Source organism: Ursus americanus, chromosome 34 (assembly GCF_024610735.1).
Source record: "Ursus americanus isolate L20-20 chromosome 34, mUrsAme1.1.p, whole genome shotgun sequence".
Taxonomy (NCBI): Eukaryota; Metazoa; Chordata; class Mammalia; order Carnivora; family Ursidae; genus Ursus; species Ursus americanus.
Genome location: NC_142160.1, coordinates 4053540 through 4072900, shown reverse-complemented (window position 1 = coordinate 4072900; position 19361 = coordinate 4053540). Strand labels below are relative to the sequence as shown.

Sequence of the window (19361 nt, the reverse complement as noted above, 5' to 3'; positions counted from 1 at the left end):
CCCTTGAAGGACGCACAGCTCCAGCATTCGCTCCACCCAGAGTCAGCATGAGTGAAAATACAAAATTACAGACTGTGAAGACTACCAGTGCCGAGGCACCATAGCTCACCTGAGTTCTGGGTGGTTTTCTAGCTAAGTTAAGACACACGGTGCTACGTTTAAACCCGGGTGCTCCCCGAGACTAACGTTATGGGGTTTCTTTCTGTTGACATACCTTGTCTGGCCTAGCGCCCAGACTAACGCACACATCTTTCGGGGCTTGATAAGCCGTGCTCCTTCCCAGTAATTAGTTTCTTTTCTTCAATCCTTGCATTTCCAGCGTCACGAGTGTTTCTCGTTGCACGTGTTGGCTGAGCGGAGGGATTGCTCTGGAACGCACGGCCAATATTTCCCACTGAGAGTGGATGGACTGTCTGAGTTTTCACTGTGAAATCTGGGCCTGCCCTTCTAGGACCTCCTGGCCTGCTCCACAATCCCCCTCCAGGCTGGGGGGCTTTTTCTGGGCCCTGACTGGTGTTCCATCTCAGATCCTGGAAATTATACCTTTTCACGGGGATGACCAAATCCAAGAATGCCAAGCTCTGGTGAATAAAGTACCCTCGCTAATTAAATAGGAGCCTGCTTTGAAGTTGTCCAGATATGCCAGAGACGACATCTAATTAAATCACAACAAGTGTACTGATTCAGATCAACAGGTAGAGATTAATGGATGAAAAGTATGAATAACAAAACATTTTAAGAGACACAAATCAAAACAAGAAAGGCAGCATGGACTTAAATCCAGGAGCGTGGGTTGAACTTCATTAGTAAATTCTTGCCTAATAGTGTCTCTGCCGCTAATGAGAAAGCTAATATTTTAATAATACAGAAAGAGCCTGCAAACCAGAACAGACCCATTTGCCCCTCTGCAGAGAGAAATTTCTCTTCCTGACACTACGAATCAAGATGTCCCATGAGGAGCCCATGTTGAGAGCAGGTCCAGAGATTTTGTGTGACCGGTGCACGGTTTGTAATTCCCACGCGTTTCCCCACATTGGGGCCAGGGTGTGCACCTCCAGCAGCCCCCCGTGAAACTCTGACCCCTCACCAAGCATCACCAGACATCAGGGTGAATCCTTGCGTTGGGTCACCCTGCAGACGCCGGCCGATTCAGCCCTGCCAAGGGTACGCCCTGAGTTCCTGGTTCAGAGCTGTTATCAACGTGCCTGAGAATTAAGGCAGGATTCCGCTCAAAACCCAACATTTTCCGAAGTGACTTCGTGTCTGAGTATTCACTGGCCTGCTGTTGAGTCTTTGCACAACTTTGGTCAGATCCAGTGAGTCTGTGGTATTGCGCGCGTGTGGTTAGCGTTCCTGCCTGGCTTGGGGGCTGGACCCAGTGATCAGGAACGTAGGGTGTTTGGAGATAGGATCTCTCCTTCAGCCCTTCTCTGCCTGTGAGCCTTGGTTATGGGCTGGAACCGTGTGATAGGATGTGGAATTGTTTTCCAGTAAGCTTTTCACATGGGATAGTTTGAGATTTGTACAGAGTTGTGAAGGTGGTAACGAGGTCCCGTGTACTGCACGCCCGTTTCCCCGCGTGTTAAACCTGACATTATTAATGCGTGTATTAGTCACAGCAGATGTGCCTCGACTGACTCATTATTTGCAACCCAAATCCATACTGTTCCTATTTCCTTAGACTTTACCTAATGTATTTTTTCTGTTCCAGAATCCCATGTGGGTTACCACAGTGTATTCGATCTTTGCTTCCAGGCATTAAAGTGTAATTTTGACTTGGACCAAGCTATTCATGTAATGTATCATTGTATTAAACCAACCACATTTAAATTTGGTTCATATTAAATGTTCTCCTTTCTTTAAACATCAAAAAAAAAAAAAAAACCGAATAAGGAGCTAATAAATCACGCCTGCTTGATTGATGCCAGCGATGGTTTGAGTTTTCCAGTGGCTTTGCATTGTCTCCCCGTGTGGGTCTTTAGGGTGAAAATCACCCACATCCACTGCGTTGTAAATGGACACGTGGCCTTCATAGCACACCTTGTAGTATTTGCCGAGGTAAAGGACGTGTCATTTGCTCCGAGGAGACCCCCCATTTCAGAAGAAGATCATTGAGATGCAAGGCATTAGGGCAGATGGGGCTCCTCCCTGACGCTGTTCTCCGTTCAGGTCCCCCGGTCTGTCGGTGGGCCAGTGGGGGTGAGGGCAGCAGCACCAGGTAACCCAACCGGGCCTTTGTGTGAGGAGGCGCTGGGCAGAGGCCATCTGGGGGGTGTCACGGGGCTCACCCACCTGGGACCGTCACCAGCCAGCCGGGCAGTGCATGGGGTTAGGAAGGTGGAGAGAGATCGTTCTGCCAGCACCACGGACCTGCAGGAGAGCCCACTAGTCGGGGAGCAAGCAGGTGACACCAACGCTGGTTGTGCTGAACTGCCACATAGTCCCTGTGTCCAGAGCCCGAGAGCCCCGCCTTTCCCGCGGTGTCATGCGCACATGCGCTGGTCTCCCGGCAGGTGCATCTCAGGCCCGAAGCATCCTGTCTGCGTGACTCTAGCCTTCCCCGCAGCTCCTGCCACCTTGCATCACCTCCGATCTCGAGGGGACCTCCACATCCTGTTCCGCTTGGGGAGCCAGACCTCCCCCAGCCTCTGGGTGCTCTGACGTGTGGAGGGGGCAGGGAATGGGCTCCTCGGCTGATCACGTGCTCCAACTTCATCAGCCTCTTCCTTCTCTTCCTTTTCTCTTGGCTACGACCGGGCGTAACATTTAAAACATTGAATCATAAAATTGGTCTTTGTTCAAAAGGCCACAGAGTGTATGACTTCACTGATGTAAAATGTCCAAACCAGATAAATCCCTGGAGAGAGAGAGAGCAGATGAGCGGTTACAGGGTCTGGGAGAGGTGAGAGTGGGGAGGACTGCTGATGGGAGCAAGGTTTCTTTTGGGAGTGATGAAATATTCTGGAATTACATCGTGGAGACAGTTGCACAACCTCGTGGCCCCGGACACACTGCGCTGTAGGCTTGCACATGGCGAGTTTTATGGTATGTGAATTATCTCAATTTAAAATGTGATGCTTTTTCATCACAGGGGTGTTTAAAAATAAAATAAAAGGAGACATTTAAAATTACCTTTATAATGCCAGGTACGCAGCAGTGACGTCTTGATGTGTGCGGGGGGGATGGGTAGTTTTTGTAGTTGTCTCGTTGGTTTGGGCTTGTGTTTGTTTTCTCCTTTAGGGTGTTTTTAACCTTTTTGGGGGGGCAGGAGAGGCCCTGTTGGAATCTGTGGAAATGCTGACCTATATTGTCACCTGTCCCCAAGACCATATTTGCCCCAGTTACCTTTGGCTTATACATTCTAGAAGGTATGGCGTCTGGAGAGCCGTTCCGTGTTTGACTTACTGCTCTGCAGGAGAACAACGATTTCTAATACCAGACCATGAATGGGGTCCTTATTTCTCAGTCAGGAAGCAACAACAGGGCCTAGTTGTGTTGAAACTTAAGGCGTCAGCGTGAGGGACCGCGGCAGTTGGCCATTCTGCGTTTATTCACATATGCGACTTGTCTCGGCGGGCCTCTGGGGTCAGCGTCTTGGGTACTGGAAACTTCACCCGTGTTTCCAAACACGTAGATGACACCCTTTCGCTCAGGTATCCCATCTAAATTTTACTAAATCTTACTAAATTTTTTTAGGGCAAAGCGGGGGGTTGAAAGAAATGAGAAGTCCAGTCCCGGCCTCTGGGCTGACCAGCACAACCTTTCCTGACAGAATCTTAGCGTTTCTCAGGTCAGCAGCGACGCTGCGGGTCTGGCTGGGGGTGACGTCTGCTCAGGAGTTAGCAGAAGCGTTGGGATCACCCCCGGCTCCTTCCCACGGGGAGCGTGCCCGTCTACGCGGCGCCTTGGATGCGCGGGGAATACACGTGCTTCGGAACTGAAAGTGGCCTTGGAAGAGCTGGGAATCTCTTCCACAGTGGAATTGGGCTAATGGTGCTTATTTTTCTTCGGGGTGTATATTTATTTGACTGTTTCACACCACTTGTCAATTTCTAAGCAGTTAATAATTTTTATGCCTCTTTCAGATGTGTGTATATAGTACAAGTGTGTTTGATTTCCTGCGGTCTCTCTGCATTTACACGGTGCTGAATGATGGTATGTGTAACATGCCAATTTACCATTTCAGACCCAACTGAAGTTTAATTCTTGAGCACAAACGCGTCGGCCGCCTGGCATAGTTCCTGCCCGTCTCTGTGTGCAGCAGCCCCGGATTCTGTCTAGGTTTTAATGCTGGGACCATCAGCCGTCACCGGGACGCCACCCCCGGTGTCCTACAGCTGTTCATGGTCCCCTGGGCCCAGTTATGATTCCCGAGGGGAGAACGCTAGGATTGCTCTGGGAGAGACGTACCATGTGGGGGGTCGCCTTAGAGAATCAGGGTGGTCCTTCCGAGGGGATGATTGGGGACGTTTTACGAAAGCTGGTGTGGAGCCGGCTTCTGACGGCTGCCCGAGTTTGGACTGGAAGTGACACAAAGAGGGAACGTTCCTTAACTGGGTGCGAGAAGCCCGGGCTGGTGCAGCCTCTCGCGGGCTGCCTGGGAGCCGGGTTGGACTCCCTAGGGTGCAGGCTCATGCGTCAGCTGTGGGTGACGTCCCGTGCTTTAGGAGCTGGAGGGTTGGACAGGATCCGCCCGGAGACGCCGGTGCCCTCACGTACCCGCTGGCCAGTGTTTTCTCAGCTGAACAGTTTGAGGACTCTTGTGGGCCTGGTTCTACCTGCGACCCCTTGAACCCCACTTTCAGATCTCAGCTGCCTGGAGCGAAGCTTCATCCTGAGAGCGGCCTGACGTGTCTGGTGCTTTGTTCGCTCTTGTTTCTCATTTAAGAGAGACAAGTGGGGCGGCCCTGCCTGTACTTGAATTATAAACTGTCTTCCATAGACTTTCTAAAAACTGATGGTGAGTGCGCGTGACCTGAGGGTTGGCATCTCAACCACTCCTGCTAGCGTCAGCGCCCGTCTCCAGAACTCTTTCCTCTGTCTCCCCCGTATGAGACCGTCCCCCGTATGAGGCCGTCCCCCGTATGAGACCGTCCCCCATATGAGACCGTCCCCGTTAAACACTAATTCCTGGGCCCCCCAGCCCTGGTGCCTGCCATCTGCTTTCTGCCTATGAACTTGACGGCTCCAGGGACCTCGGCAGCCACGCATTTGTCTTTCTGTGTCTGGCCGTTTCCGTCAGGTGCGGATTTCCTGGTGTCTAAGCCTTGTGATGTTCCGCGTGTGTGACCCAGTCTTTGGTCGGCTTTGATGCCACAAACCCAGATTCCAACCAGATGTGTTGGCAGAGCCACCCCGGACGTCACCACCTCTCCCCCACCCTCCCCTGCCCCCGACTGGTGGGACCGGGTCGGGGCCAGGCTACCAGGTGACAGTCTGAAAGTGAAGGGGACGGGGCTACACTGGGATAGGGAGCGGGGGCGTCCGCTGGACCCGCCCTTCCTTCCCCCAGGATCCGGGGACAGTTGCCCACGTCCTTGGGTGGTGTTCCCCGGTTGAGCAGAGCAGATCTGCTCTTGTGCGGGGTGAGGGTGAGTTTGGGGGTGGCTGCTCCTGCTGACACCGTCTCGAAGGAGTGGGTTGCTAGTGCAGTAGGATGAGACCCTTCTGTCCTCGCAGCCGTGGGTTGATCTGTCCTTGGCTGCTGGCTGCCCGCGGAGCCAGGAGCCGGGAGGGGAACAGGCTGCCTGTGACCCTCTCCAGTTCTGAGTGGGTGCAGAACTAGCAGGGGCCACTGTCTGGAGAGCAGCCTACAGACTGTGGCTACAGCGGTGTTTTGTTTCTCCAGCCAGTGTTTGAGTCTCTCTCCCGCCCTCAGTGGCACTCAGGGCTTCAGTCACACGCGGGCTTCTACATTTGCCGCACTTGGGATAAGCGTTAACAATCACTGTTGCTATTACCCCAGATCTGTTGCTACAAGAGCCCCCTGGAACTTCCCGTAATGCCTCACCCCTCCAGCTGTTCTACAAACGGCAGGTGGTTGTGCTGGAACACTATTGTCTTTGCACGAGAAGTAAAGTCAAGGCCTTGCAGTGACTCTCATTAATGGACGTGCTGTGCTCTCTTGCCCAGGGGAAGTGGAGGCTCGTGACCCGAACGACCCTTTGGGACAACTGGATGGACAGGATGGCCCTCTTCCAACTCTGAAAGGTAAAGTACGAGGGCCCTGGGGAGCAGGTGTTTGAACGTGTTCTTGCAGTCCGAGGTAGGGAGGCACCCAGTCAGCTTGCCGTCTGCTCCAGGCGTGGCTGCTGGAACGGGGAGCGGGGTGCCTGTGGCCCAGCGCTGCCCTGTTGGTGGGCGTGGTGGCGTGCCTGCCGCTGCACCTGTGGTTAGAGCCAGTTGGAAGGTGATGGGTGGCAGGGGACAGGGCACGGGTGGGCAGATGGCCACTGGAGGGAGGCGGGGGCCTCGTGGGGAGCTCCGTGGACCCGAGCAGAGCCTGAGGAGCTGGACTCCTGGCTTGGCCACTGTCACCTGCTAACAGGTGGTGGTCTTCTGGGGTCGTTCTGTCCATGTCGCCATCCGGAGTGGGTGGGCGTCAGGTGGGCGTCAGGTGGGCGTCACGTGGGCAGGAGGTTCACCGAGGGGCAGGTTCTCTGTCTTGTGCTTCGGCCTTTCCCGCAGGTCACTGTCTGGGTCACCCCGCAGGTGGCACACTTTGTAGGCATCTCAGGTTGGCAGAGTCGATAGGACACATTTCTGCAGATACGGCCCGGGTCCTTGAGGAGTTGGCCCCCTTCCTGCTCCACCCTTTGTCACCGTGTCATCTTAGGTCCCGTCTCAGCCCAGACGCGGCCCGTGGGTGGTCTCCTCAACGGGAATGGATTCCCCAGAGCCCGGCGGCTGGGAGTCTCGGGTGAGAGCCCAGCAGGGTCACTTGCGGTGAGGTCTCTCGGCCCGACTTGCGACGGCGCTGTCCCCCGTCCTCACGTGGCAGCTCCTCCTATTAGGGTGCTGATCCCCCTGTGGGGGCCCCTTGTGACCTCAGCTAATCTACTGCCCACCAAAGGCCCACCTTCAAAGACCATCCCCTGGGGGCTAAGCCTTCAAATGTGCGTTTTGGCGAGACTCCATTCAATGCCTAACAATTATCTGTTAAAACATTCACTTTATTTCTGCTTAACTTCTTTCTAATTATTCAAAGGCCATAAAGCCGTAATAATTTCTTAGCCCCCTTAGCCCCCTGCTCGTTGAGGGTCCCATGACCCTTCAGGAAGGAGTTTTCCTCCACGTGTCCATGGCTGCGCCTTCTGGGCATTGAGCAGCTAGCACTCAAGTCTGCCGGCCTCAGTCTAGGGGCTGGTGTGTCCCCGCAGGTCCTGAGAGGCTTCCTGGGGTCACATGGGCGCTCAGCTCCCCGCTGGTTCCGGAACGCTCACCAGCGCATGCTGAGAGGTCAGGCGTGTCAGTCAAGGGCACGGGCAGCTCTGGCTGCTCAGTTGGTGGTGACGAGGCCTGTCGGAGACCCAGGGTTCTTGCAGAGGGCAGGCCTCTATCAGGACAGGTGTGTGTGCCCAGGGGGGACAAGGCCTGTGCTCTGGATGCTGGGCTTCTGGAAACACCTCTTCAGAAAGAAGATGGTTTCTGATGGTTAGATTCTGGCATTATTTCTCAAAAGGCTGACAGCCCACAGTCCAGATGGCCCACACATAGCCCTCGATGGGCCCTTTGTACCAGCTGCTGTGTGAGGCCCAGGCACATGCTGGTGAACCGAACGACACAGCACCATTGTGTGTGGTCTCTGTCTCATGATGTTTCCCATACCGGGGAGTCGAGTCAGCATCCTGAATCCTTGACAGAGTAGCTGGGAGGAAGAGACGGGGATGCGGTGAGCTGGAAGGAAGGGAAGGGTGTCTTGGCAAAGGACAAGATGTTACTCTGAGAGCTGAAAAGCTGACAGTCAAGGAGAGGGGTGCCCTGGGCCATGGCAGTGCCTGTGCAAAGGCCCTGAGGTCAGGACAACCCCATGCCTTGGGGCAGCTGAGAGAAAGGGCTGGGGTAACTGAGGTCAGAAGGATCAGCAGGGGGGCGCCTGGGTGGCACAGCGGTTAAGCGTCTGCCTTCGGCTCAGGGCGTGATCCCGGCGTTGTGGGATCGAGCCCCACATCAGGCTCTTCCGCCATGAGCCTGCTTCTTCCTCTCCCACTCCCCCTGCTTGTGTTCCCTCTCTCGCTGGCTGTCTCTATCTCTGTCGAATAAATAAATAAAAATCTTTAAAAAAAAAAAAAAAAAAAGAAGGATCAGCAGGGGCTAAACCAACATGGCTCAATACCAAGGCCATCAGCCATGTGTGGGTCTTTAAATTTAAATCAATTAAAATGAAATAAAATTTAAGATTCTAGTTCCTCAGTCCTCTGAGCTACATTTCAAGTGCTCGATGGCCACATGTGGCTAAAGCCACCACAGCACAGATCTAGAACATTCCGTCACCACAGAGAGTTGTGTTGGGCAGCCCTAGGTGGGACATACACGGCTCTTTAGGTGGCAGGAGAATGTTCTATTTTATTCTGCGGAGTGCTGTCCTCCACTGTGCAAGGTTCTGGCCTGGGACACAGTGTAGCCTGACCACTCTCTGAGGCGATCCAGGTGGTCTGGAGGGTGATGGAAGGGGAGTGGAAAGGGCAGTAGGAGGGAGGCGAGGGGGGCAGTAGGAGGGAGGCGAGGGACAATAGGAGGGAGGCGAGGGGCAATAGGAGGGAGGCGAGGGGGCAGATAGGAGGGAGGCGAGGGGCAGTAGGAGGGAGGTGAGGGGCAGTAGGAGGGAGGTGAGGGGCTGAAAGGGGGAGGTGAGGGGCAGTAGGAGGGAGGTGAGGGGCAGTAGGAGGGAGGTGAGGGGCTGAAAGGGGGAGGTGAGGGGCAGTAGGAGGGAGGTGAGGGGCAGATAGGAGGGAGGTGAGGGGCAGTAGGAGGGAGGTGAGGGGCTGAAAGGGGGAGGTGAGGGGCAGTAGGAGGGAGGTGAGGGCCAGATAGGAGGGAGGTGAGGGGCAGTAGGAGGGAGGTGAGGGGCAGGTGGGAGGGAGGTGAGGGGCAGTAGGAGGGAGGTGAGGGGCAGTAGGAGGGAGGTGAGGGGCAGTAGGAGGGAGGTGAGGGGCAGGTGGGAGGGAGGTGAGGGGCAGGTGGGAGGGAGGTGAGGGGCACTGGAGGGAGGTGAGGGGCAGGTGGGAGGGAGGTGAGGGGCACTGGAGGGAGGTGAGGGGCACTGGAGGGAGGTGAGGGGTAGTAGGAGGGAGGTGAGGGGCAGATAGGAGGGAGGTGAGGGGCAGATAGGAGGGAGGTGAGGGGCAGTAGGAGGGAGGTGAGGGGGCAGTAGGAGGGAGGTGAGGGGGCAGTAGGAGGGAGGTGAGGGGCAGTAGGAGGGAGGTGAGGGGGCAGTAGAAGGGAGGCGAGGGGCGGTAGGAGGGAGGTGAGGGGGCAGATAGGAGGGAGGTGAGGGGGCAGATAGGAGGGAGGCGAGGGGCAGTAGGAGAGAGGCGAGGGGCAGATAGGAGGGAGGTGAGGGGCAGTAGGAGGGAGGTGAGGGGGCAGATAGGAGGGAGGTGAGGGGCAGTAGGAGGGAGGTGAGGGGGCAGTAGGAGGGAGGTGAGGGGGCAGTAGGAGGGAGGTGAGGGGCTGAAAGGGGGAGGTGAGGGGCAGATAGGAGGGAGGTGAGGGGCAGTAGGAGGGAGGTGAGGGGCAGTAGGAGGGAGGTGAGGGGGCAGTAGGAGGGAGGTGAGGGGGCAGTAGGAGGGAGGTGAGGGGCTGAAAGGGGGAGGTGAGGGGCAGATAGGAGGGAGGTGAGGGGCAGTAGGAGGGAGGTGAGGGGCACTGGAGGGAGGTGAGGGGCTGTAGGAGGGAGGTGAGGGGCAGTAGGAGGGAGGTGAGGGGCACTGGAGGGAGGTGAGGGGCACTGGAGGGAGGTGAGGGGCAGTAGGAGGGAGGTGGGGCTGGCCGAGGAGAGGCGGACAAAGCAGGGTAGGAGTCTTCATCTAACCTGCACTCACCTGGTCTACTCCAGTATCCTCAGGGAACCGTGTTTACAGCAGACCTGCCCTCCCCACCCCCCGCAGGTGCAGGGTGCAGGGCCTCCAGGGGTCCTGGGCTGTGTCTGCAGGGGCCAGAGGGGCTGGGGGGTGGGAGCTCCCCCGGGCACAGGTGCGCTGCCAGCAATTTGGGGCGCAGAGGGGGCTGCAGGGGGAAGGCCCGCAGGTCCACTTGAGGGAAGACGCACTCGCTGACCTGGGCGCGGAAATGCCTGCGGGCTGAGCGTTCACGGGAATTCTTACCCCACCAGCCACAAGCTCCAAACATGGAGAAGTCAGATTTGGGGCCTTGTGTGGTGTTCTTGGTCCTCCTTTTTGGTATTCGAGCAATTTCTCAAGCCCACAAGGGCATGCTTTATAATGCCCTCTGCTTGGTTGGGATTTGATTGCCTCCGGTCTGTTTTTATTAACCCACATGTGATTGTGTGAAAACCGTGGGTGCTTCCGTGTCTGCAATGCTGAGACATTTGGAAGCTTGCCTTCCCTTCTCCAGGGCACAGAAACACCATCTGCAGGAGTTCCCTGGTGAAGCAGGGGCGTGTGTGTGCATGCGTGTGTGCAAGTACATGTGGGTGTGTCTGTGTGCATGCATGCGTGTGTGCGTGCATGCCAGTGTCCTGTGTGTTTGTGTGAGCCTGTGGGTGCGTGTGCACGTGTGTCTCTGTGTGTGCATGCATGTGTGCATGCATGTGTCCGTGTGTATGCATGCGTGTGTCTGTGTGCGTGTGTGCGTGTGTGCGCGCGTGCGTGCGCGCTGTGAAAGGACAGTGCAAGAGGAAGTGGAGGGCCACAGCACGGTGGTGCGGCTTGCTGGGTGCAGCCGTCTGAGCTTGGCTCAGCCAGAGCTCACACCTGGATGGGAGGTGGCTCCAGCATCCGCTGCGGCCCAAGCGCCCCCAGCCGTCGGGGGGATAGGAGTGTGCAGCGCTCACCCAGGAAGCAGTGGCAGGAGGCATGTACTGTGTGACAAGTGTGACCGTCAGGATGTGCCTCCGTTCCAGGCATCTGGAACTCAGCAGCCCCTTTGTGGACAGGCTTCTAGTGAATGGCCCCACGGAGTCTCAAGGACATCTGGGGTCCCAGCCATTCCCTTGCAGGCCTGTTCTCTGGTTCTATACTGCGATGTTATTCTTTTTGGATTATGGCTTTTGCACAAAAGGAGACTCACTCTGCCCTTCCTTTCTGCTCCCCCGGCCTCCTCCTCATATGCTCAGTGACAGAAGGAATCCGCCTGGCCTCGACAGACTCATTAGTCCACGTGCTTTTTTGTGCAACTTCGGGGAGTGTCACTGCTTGGCCCCATTTGGCTTAAATCTTACAAAAAAGTAACAATAGCCGGATGGACTGTAGGAGCTCCTTCTTCAATCCAGTTAGCATTTATGCACCCCTGCCTCTGTAAAACCACAGGCAGGTGAAAATGGCCAGTAGGCCAGCCCCTCGGTGAGAGAACAGCTTTATGTCTTCTGAGCAGACTCGGATCCGGGAATTGGGTGCAAGGCTAGACGGCATTTGTGTTCGGATACACCGTGCCAGCAGTGAGCACTGGACATATATGGGGCTGGTGGCTGGTCCTGAGAGGAAAGGATCCCCGAGCAAAAAGCCTACGTAGAAGAGAAAATAAACACAACAGACATTGTGATTCATGGCTGAAGAGTTTGCCTGAAATTTCTGTATGCCCGAGGACCGTCACCGTAGGACTGCGGCCCGTCCGAGGACTCCAGTTAAAGGGCTGTGTTGACGCAGGAGTGGGTGTTTGCCAGGAGCCTGTATTCCTTTACGTTAGACACACTGCTTACGACTAGTAAGATGATTATTGGTATTTTTGTCACTGTCGCTGTTACTGGCATGACACTTAACAAAAGCATACATTTGGCCTAGAAGCCATTTGCTCTTGTGCTCCAAGGCTGTATTTCAAGTGCATCTGTAACATGTCTCGGGTTTGTAAAATCAGTACTTTGGAATGTTTGTGGGAAGTGGATGACTTCTGAGAGCCCGAGGGTGGTGCTGGGCTGGCGTGGCCTGCGGCCTCCCCAGACAGACCCGGTGCGCTCCTGTCTCCTGTCTGGGCAGAAGGGCTGCTCATCGGCCGGGCGAAACCAGGGGGGGATTGCGAACTCTACCCACTTGAGGATACGTCGCAATTATAGGTGTTCTCAAGGCATTCTAAATCACAGGGCAGACGTCCCTGCCGTTCTCACCAGGCCGCCCCTGCTATTTGCAACGCGGGCGCTGCGGTGCTGACCTCAGGTCTCCTTGGGGCGAGGGAACAGAAGAATCAGCAGAAGATCACTGCGTTGGCATAGCGATGAGGCCTGCTGTTGTCTCCTGAGCCTGGGGTCCCCCACTCATGTAGGACACGTGGATTGATTATGTGTTGGGTGCGTTTCTGGAACTTTTGGGGTGTGTGTGTGTGTGTGTGATGGTTTCCTGGAGTTTGCTGCAGGTGTGAGGGCTCCAAGGCTGACGGTAAAGTTGAAAACCTCACACACCCTCCCCCCCCGCCGCCGTTGCAGACACGGGGTGAAGGGCTCTGAGTCTGGGCCGCTCCCCGGGGAAGGCCATTTATGGAACACCCTCGCTCCTTCCCGCCGCTGCGAGTTTGCAGCACCCGTTGGACTGTCCAGGATGTGGCCAGACTGAACGGGGCTGGGAGGAAACGGTCACCCGCGGAGAAGAGGTTTCAGAGCCCGCACAGCCGTGTTGTCTGGGCTGAGAGTGGGGGAGAGGCATCGTGCACGCACACGGGAACCCTCCCTGGGGAGGACGAGGATGCACCCCAGCTCCCGGAGCAGCGAGGCTGGTTTCTGCCCCCACACCTCCCTCTTCATCTCCCCTTCTTCCCAGAGGCCCCCCCACCCCGGCCCCCTGTGTTCGCAGGGGTCACCTCTGGCCGCCTGCCCTTTGGCGGGGAAGGAGCCCCTGCAGCCGGCGGCCACTGTTCCCGCTGAAGGAGACGAGGAAGGCCGACCTTCCTTAGCTCATGGGGTGTGGCCACCACGCTGCACTGGGCTTGTTCGGGTGTGCACATCTGTCCGTGCACGCTCGTGCTCGCGTGTGCGCCTCTACTCTCAGGATCTGTGTCTGTTTCTCTCCTCGTGACGTCTGCGTGCGCCGGCTCGGGCGTACTTCCCTCCACCTGCTCTTGGGTTATTTCTCTCTGAGTTAGTCCGTGTCTGCATCTGCTTTCCTGGGTCTGGGTCTGCTTGCGGTGTGTGTGTGTGTTTGTGCCCCTGCCCTGTTGTGAGGCTGCTGGTGTTGCCCTGCGTGGACCGGTTGGCTTGTCACCGGCTCCTTCCTTCCCCCGCCCCCCTGCCCGTCTGCAGTAGCTTCCGAGGGCTGTCATACCAAGGACCACAGACAAGGTGTCTCAAACCACAGAAATCTGTGTCCCAGGTCTGGAGGCCAGATGGCCAACATCAGAGTGTCAGCGGTGGGCTTAGCTCCTTTGGAATCTCTGAGGGCGAAAGGGTCTCATGCTTCCCTCCCAGCTGCTGGCAGTGCCCACCGTGTGTGGACTTCTGGGCCCGTGGCCGCATCTCTCCCATCTCTGCCCCTGTTGTCGCATGGTCTTCTCTGTGCGTCTGTATCCAGATGTCCCTCTTCTGAAGGGACACAAGCCATTGGACAAGGGCCCACCCACATGACCTCATCTTAACATGATGACATCTGCCATGACCCTATTTCCAAATAAGGGCACATTCCCAGGTTCCAGGGATTAGGTTCCAACCCATGTCATGGGGGCCACCGTTCGTTGCACGACAGGACAGGTACCCTCCTCCGAACGTGCAAACACTTGTATGTACTTCTCTGCATTCCTCAGGGCCTCAAATTTCCTTTGCTCCTATTTTCGCATGTTCTCTGATGCCCATCGTTGCTAATCTCGCTCTCTCCTGTCCCCATTGCTCCTCTGCTCACCCACCCCACCCGCCATCTGCAGCCGGCTCTGTGCAGCTCGACAGCTCAGCGGGAGCGTCTGAGCGGGGGTGACCCACTGCCCCTGCCCCCGGCTGATTTATTGGCCTGTAAATGCTTGCCCCAGAGAAGAGCAGCTTTATGTCCTCTGTGCGGCTCTCTGGGTCTCTTCCCCACCTGCCCGGCCAGGCAGGTTGTCTGTTTTATTTCCCACCAGTCAAAGCCCTGTGACCTTGTGACCCCTAGCGCATACGGCCTTCCTTATCTCCTTCCCAGACCAGTCAGCGTGGCCTGGTAAACAAGCAGCTCTTCAAACACCGAAGTAATTTGACCAAGTTGGCGAACATGTGGACGGTCAGTTGGGGTTTAAAAAAAAAATCATTAATCACTGATCTAACCGTGAGGCGGCAGTGGCATCCCATGGCGATGGGTTCTCCTGTTACCTCTGCCTTCGGTGTGTTTTCATGCTCGGACTCAGCTCCGCTTTCCAGAGTTAGGGGTGAGCAGAGAACGGGCCGGGGCAGCAGGGCCATTGAGTCCATTCGCATCATTGTTAAAAGTCACCCTGCTGTGCAGGAGAAGAAACCCTCTTGGCTTATTAAAAGGGAAGACTTCTGTTCTGCCCCTAACACTGTGGGGTGCCGACTGACCCAAGTTAACCTGATTCTCAGTCCTCTGGGTCCTGCCCCACGTGGGCCGTTCAGTCGTGTCTGGAGAAGTTTGGGGTGGCTCCAAAGGGAGCCTTGCGAGCTAGAAGAGACCTTAGCAAAACTTAGTACAAACCCCATATTTTGCACAAAAGGGAAATGAAGCCGGGAGTTGAAAGGGGTTCCTGTGAATAAAGCCAAAGGCCAAAGCAACACTGCGCTTCATCCTGAGAGAACTTTCTTTCTGGCTTTCATTTTGGCCTCCAGAGAATTAGCGGTGGCTACAGAGGTGGACCAAACTAGCTTGGCCACCCTCCCACTTCAGTTACATACAAGTGCTCCATAAAAATTCGTACGAGATGTCAGTGCTTAGATGAACTTGCAGAGAGAGAGATGGAGAAATGCCCAGGAGCCAGGAATAGGAGGAAGCAGAACTGTGACAGCCTTGGGCTGCCAGGCAGGATCCACTTGAGGTGGTCCCACTCTGTTTGCAGCCTTGGAGAACATCCCCATGGTTTAGCTTATTTGAGACAGAGTTGTGTTCTGCAGGTGTCATGGGCTTATGACATGGACTCCCCAGCAACAAAAGATGGTGTTCCCCATGGGGCTTTGGGTGCATCCGTGGGCGCCAGAGTAGAAGGAACACCAGTAAGTCACCCCGAACATCAGTGCTACACTAGAGAGAATATGCAGGGGTGGGAAGATGCTGATTGAAATTACACGGATACATAAACGCCTTAGTGTTACTGATTTCACTTGGACTTGGGGGTATTACATTTGCTTCAATCGGGAGAAATAAGAGTTGCAACAAAAATCCAGTTTGCCTTTAGGAAAATGAAGGAATTGACATTTCTTGTACCCTAAATAAGGCCTCTGAACAATCATCCTGCTACAGAAACTGTTCTGCAAGGCTCAGCTGTAGGAGGAGCCATAGGCTTCAGCATCAAACTGGAGGGAATCCGTGGGGTCCAGAGAGCTGAGTGTGGCGGGTAAGCCTTTGGCAGCAAGCTAGGAGACCTACGGACTACAGTCCTTGCCTGAACCTTGGCTCGAGAGGGCAAGCACTGAAGGTGCTCCCATGAGAAATCAGATTTGGACCCACACCTCAGGAAACCCCCTTTCCATGACGAGAATGTTGTGGGGGAATCCCAGGCCCGAGAGTTAACATGAAAATTTGGCACTGTCTGTTGCAGGAACCCAGTCCTCAAGGGGTTCCGACAGAAAAACCAGCCCTGCAGTGGAAAATTACAAAGCACACTCGGAGAGGCTTGGGGTGAGTGGTGAGCTAGTAAACAAGGAAGCCAGAAGGATTAAAGATGAAGGAAGAAAAGGCAGGGGTGGGTTTGAAAACCAAACAGACCTTCTAGAAATAAAAGAATTATAGTCAGAGAAATGAAAACTTTGATGGGCAGGTCAAGGAGCAGATGGCGCACAGCTGGAGATTAAAAAGGGAGATTATCGGGAATATAAAAGCAGCGAAGCTCACTGAGGAACCACATACAGGAGGGAGTTCAGCATCTATCTGGAAGGAGATTTCAGAGGAGAGATAAAGGCGAATGGAGAAACAATGAGGTATTGGTGGAGAATTTTACACAATTGATGGAATTGGGAATGGTACTGAGGTCCATTAAGGCTACATACATATAAATTCACAGCTAGAGATACATGGGAATGACAAAGACACGGGAAATATGAAAGGTCGCCTACGAGGGGAAAGGTCAGACTACCTGCAAAGGACTAAGAACTAGCCTACTTGCGGCAGTAAACACAGAAGCCACAAGATGGCAGTGTAATCACCAGCCGAGAATTCCATACCCAGCTAAACTGTTACTCAAGTGTAAAAGTCACAGGTTACTCTTAGACCAAGACTGAGGTGTTTACAACCTCAGTCCTTTGCCCAATGAGCAAATACAATTCAGGATGAGAAAACACCTGAGTAACCTGTGCTTCTCTAAGGGAAGCATTTACAGGCCAAGAAATCAGGAAGGGACAAATGGAGAATAAAGAAAGAAATCCAGTAGGAAACAGGAAAGGAGGGTTAAAATGAAATGAAGAATAAAATGCAAAATGAACACATTAAGAATAAAACTTGCCAGTTAAAAAACTCAGAGTTCACACATACAGACACATCAATTAACATGTTACATTATTATATGTTGTTTACAAGATTCATCTCTGCAATATAATCATAAAAATGATTTTAAAAATTAAAAATACAGTGTAAAACCAAGGTACCCTGAGATAGCAACCTTAAGGTCAGACAAATTAGGCAAAAGCCTTACACAGTGATCTAAAGACTGAAGTTTAGGGACCCTGCAACATAGTTTCCAATATATAAACACAACTTGACAAAATTACTAATGGTCCTCTGACAAATACCCAATCAGCGAACACAGGCCATTGAAAGTAATAGATAAACATTAAAAATTCGAAAAATTTGACAAGCTTAATCTACTGGACATAAACCCCTGCACCAAGCAGGTAGGGAAACACATTCCTTTTTTTTTTTTTTTTTAAGATTTTTTCATTTATTCATTTGAGAGAGTGAGAGAGCATGAGCTCTGAGGGCAGAGGGAGAGGGGAGAAGCAGACTCCCTGCTGAGCAGGGAGCCCGATGTGGGACTCGATCCTGGGACCCAGAGTTCATGACCTGAGCCGAAGGCAGACACTTAACAGACTGAGCCACCCAGGTTCCCTGAGAAAACACATTCTTACCAATAAAATATGCAACATTATTATAAGTATTAACTCTGGGCTAGACTATAAAGCAAATCTTTGTGGTATCAAAGAATCGTCATCGCCTAGACCACGTTCTGTGACAACCTTGCAGATAAGAACACCTTCAATAACTTGTACCTAAAAGGGAAAAATTATAATGTAAGTTATAAGATATTTGGGTCTGGCCAACCTTACGGAGATTAAATAATTTGTTAGTTGGCTAAAGAAAACAATGAAGGGAATTTGCATGCTGAATGCATGTAATAGAAAATTCATTAACTGCAGAAGTTAGAAAAAGAGCCATAGTGTAAAGATTTGAACAGACAGATGTGGAAGGAGAGCCCAGTGGTTAATAAACCTTCAAGAAACTCAAGCTCGTGACATTCGTAAGATGCAAAGGGAAACAGCATTATTTCAGGTCCATTAGATTGGCGAACATTTTTAAGCCCCCAGACACTAAATGCTGACGCAGTTATGGGGGAAACAATTCCACTGACGTCGATAGTGAGCACGCATGGTTTCAAGCACTCTTGAGACTTAGAGAAATGAGAGATTTCAAGGCCCTGTGACATCACTTCTGTACCCAGATGGATGCTCTCAAGATATTTTTGTATGTGTGCAGGATGAGACATGTATACAGGTGGCCATTAAACACTAGCAAATATGTGGGACCAGCTTACTGCCCCTCAATTGGGAAAAGAATAAAGAAATCATGGTTTGTTTATAGAGTGGAATATTATGCAGTCATTAAAATAAATGAACATCGACAAAGATAAATCCCAAGCTGGGGGAAAAAAAACTAGCAAAGATGATCTTTCAGGGAAAGTTTCTAAAAATATAAAACAATAGAAATGTGCATTGAAATGGTGCATACCGGTCCTCAGGAGAGGGAGGGAGAAATAGGGACGTGTGGATTTTAGTGGCATCCTAGAATGTTTAATTTTTTAAAAAGTGTTCTAAGTCAAATATAGTAAAATGTTAGCATAAAATGTTGATGTGTACACTGGTATCTATTATATTACTATTTGTATTTCTTTGTATGTTTGTACTATTTCAGTATTTAAAATTGTTAAATTAGGAAGAACTGATATTGAGCAAAACAATCAGGTATAAAGATATGCGAGCAGTATGAATGTTAAAAACAAAAAGGCCACACTGTTGCTATTTGAAGAAGATATCTGCATAGAAAATCCAAGACAATCAACTGAGAAACTAGTATAACTAATAAGATAATTCAGTAAAGTTGCAAGATAAAAGAAAAATGTACACGGTGGACAGAATATTGGCCTCCCAAGGACGTTCACAGTGAAATGGTGAGTGTACTGTCATCTGTGACTGAGATTATGTCAACGTAACCACTTCAAACTGTTTAGTCAGATTGGATCTTGTGTTCAAAGTCTCAGGGTCTAGGGTGGGAGCTGCAGGAACCACGTCTCCCCAGGCCGAGCTTGTGCAATTGAGTTCTTGAAGGGTGTACATCCAGAATGTCACCCTGCTTGGTTCCAGGGGATGTCATTGACATGTCTTACATTACAGCATGGGCCATCCACGAGAACTCTCTTCCGCAAGTTAACTCAGTGCACTGAGAAAAGGGTTGGCTGGCAGAGAATCAAGGTAGATTCCAAAGATGTGGCTAATAACGGTTAGTGCTAATTAGTGACACCTCTGAGACAGCCGTCTATCCACTCTCCCTTGTCAAGAAAAACCTTCCCTCGCTCTTAAAATCCACAGCCTCCCATCCCCTCTGCTGCTTCCTGTCACCCAACATCTACAGGCCATCACCCAGCCTGTGTTTGAAATGTCCCTCAACAGTCCACTAGAACCCCGTAGATTTCCATACAGTGAAGGCAATAGTAACAAGTATGTGCCATCTTTCTAACTCATTTTTTTAAAAAAGGATAGGAACCTAACAGAAATCAAGCCAAAAGATTCAGAACAAGAATATATGTTATGGTCATTTTCAGATTGCTCTATTATCTTAGTTTTGTCTGAGGTGAGTTCA

General features: G+C 52.8%; 1 protein-coding gene across 1 annotated transcript in view; it reads left to right on the top strand.

Moving 5' to 3' along the window:
• The window catches only part of ROR2 (ROR family WNT receptor 2), a 190520-nt gene that overhangs the window by 138043 nt on the left and 33116 nt on the right, over nucleotides 1–19361 (top strand). Inside the window, exon 2 of the mRNA XM_045772352.2 lies at nucleotides 6133–6210. Coding sequence (XP_045628308.2) covers nucleotides 6133–6210 — 78 coding nt within the window. The remainder of the gene's footprint in view (nucleotides 1–6132; nucleotides 6211–19361) is intronic.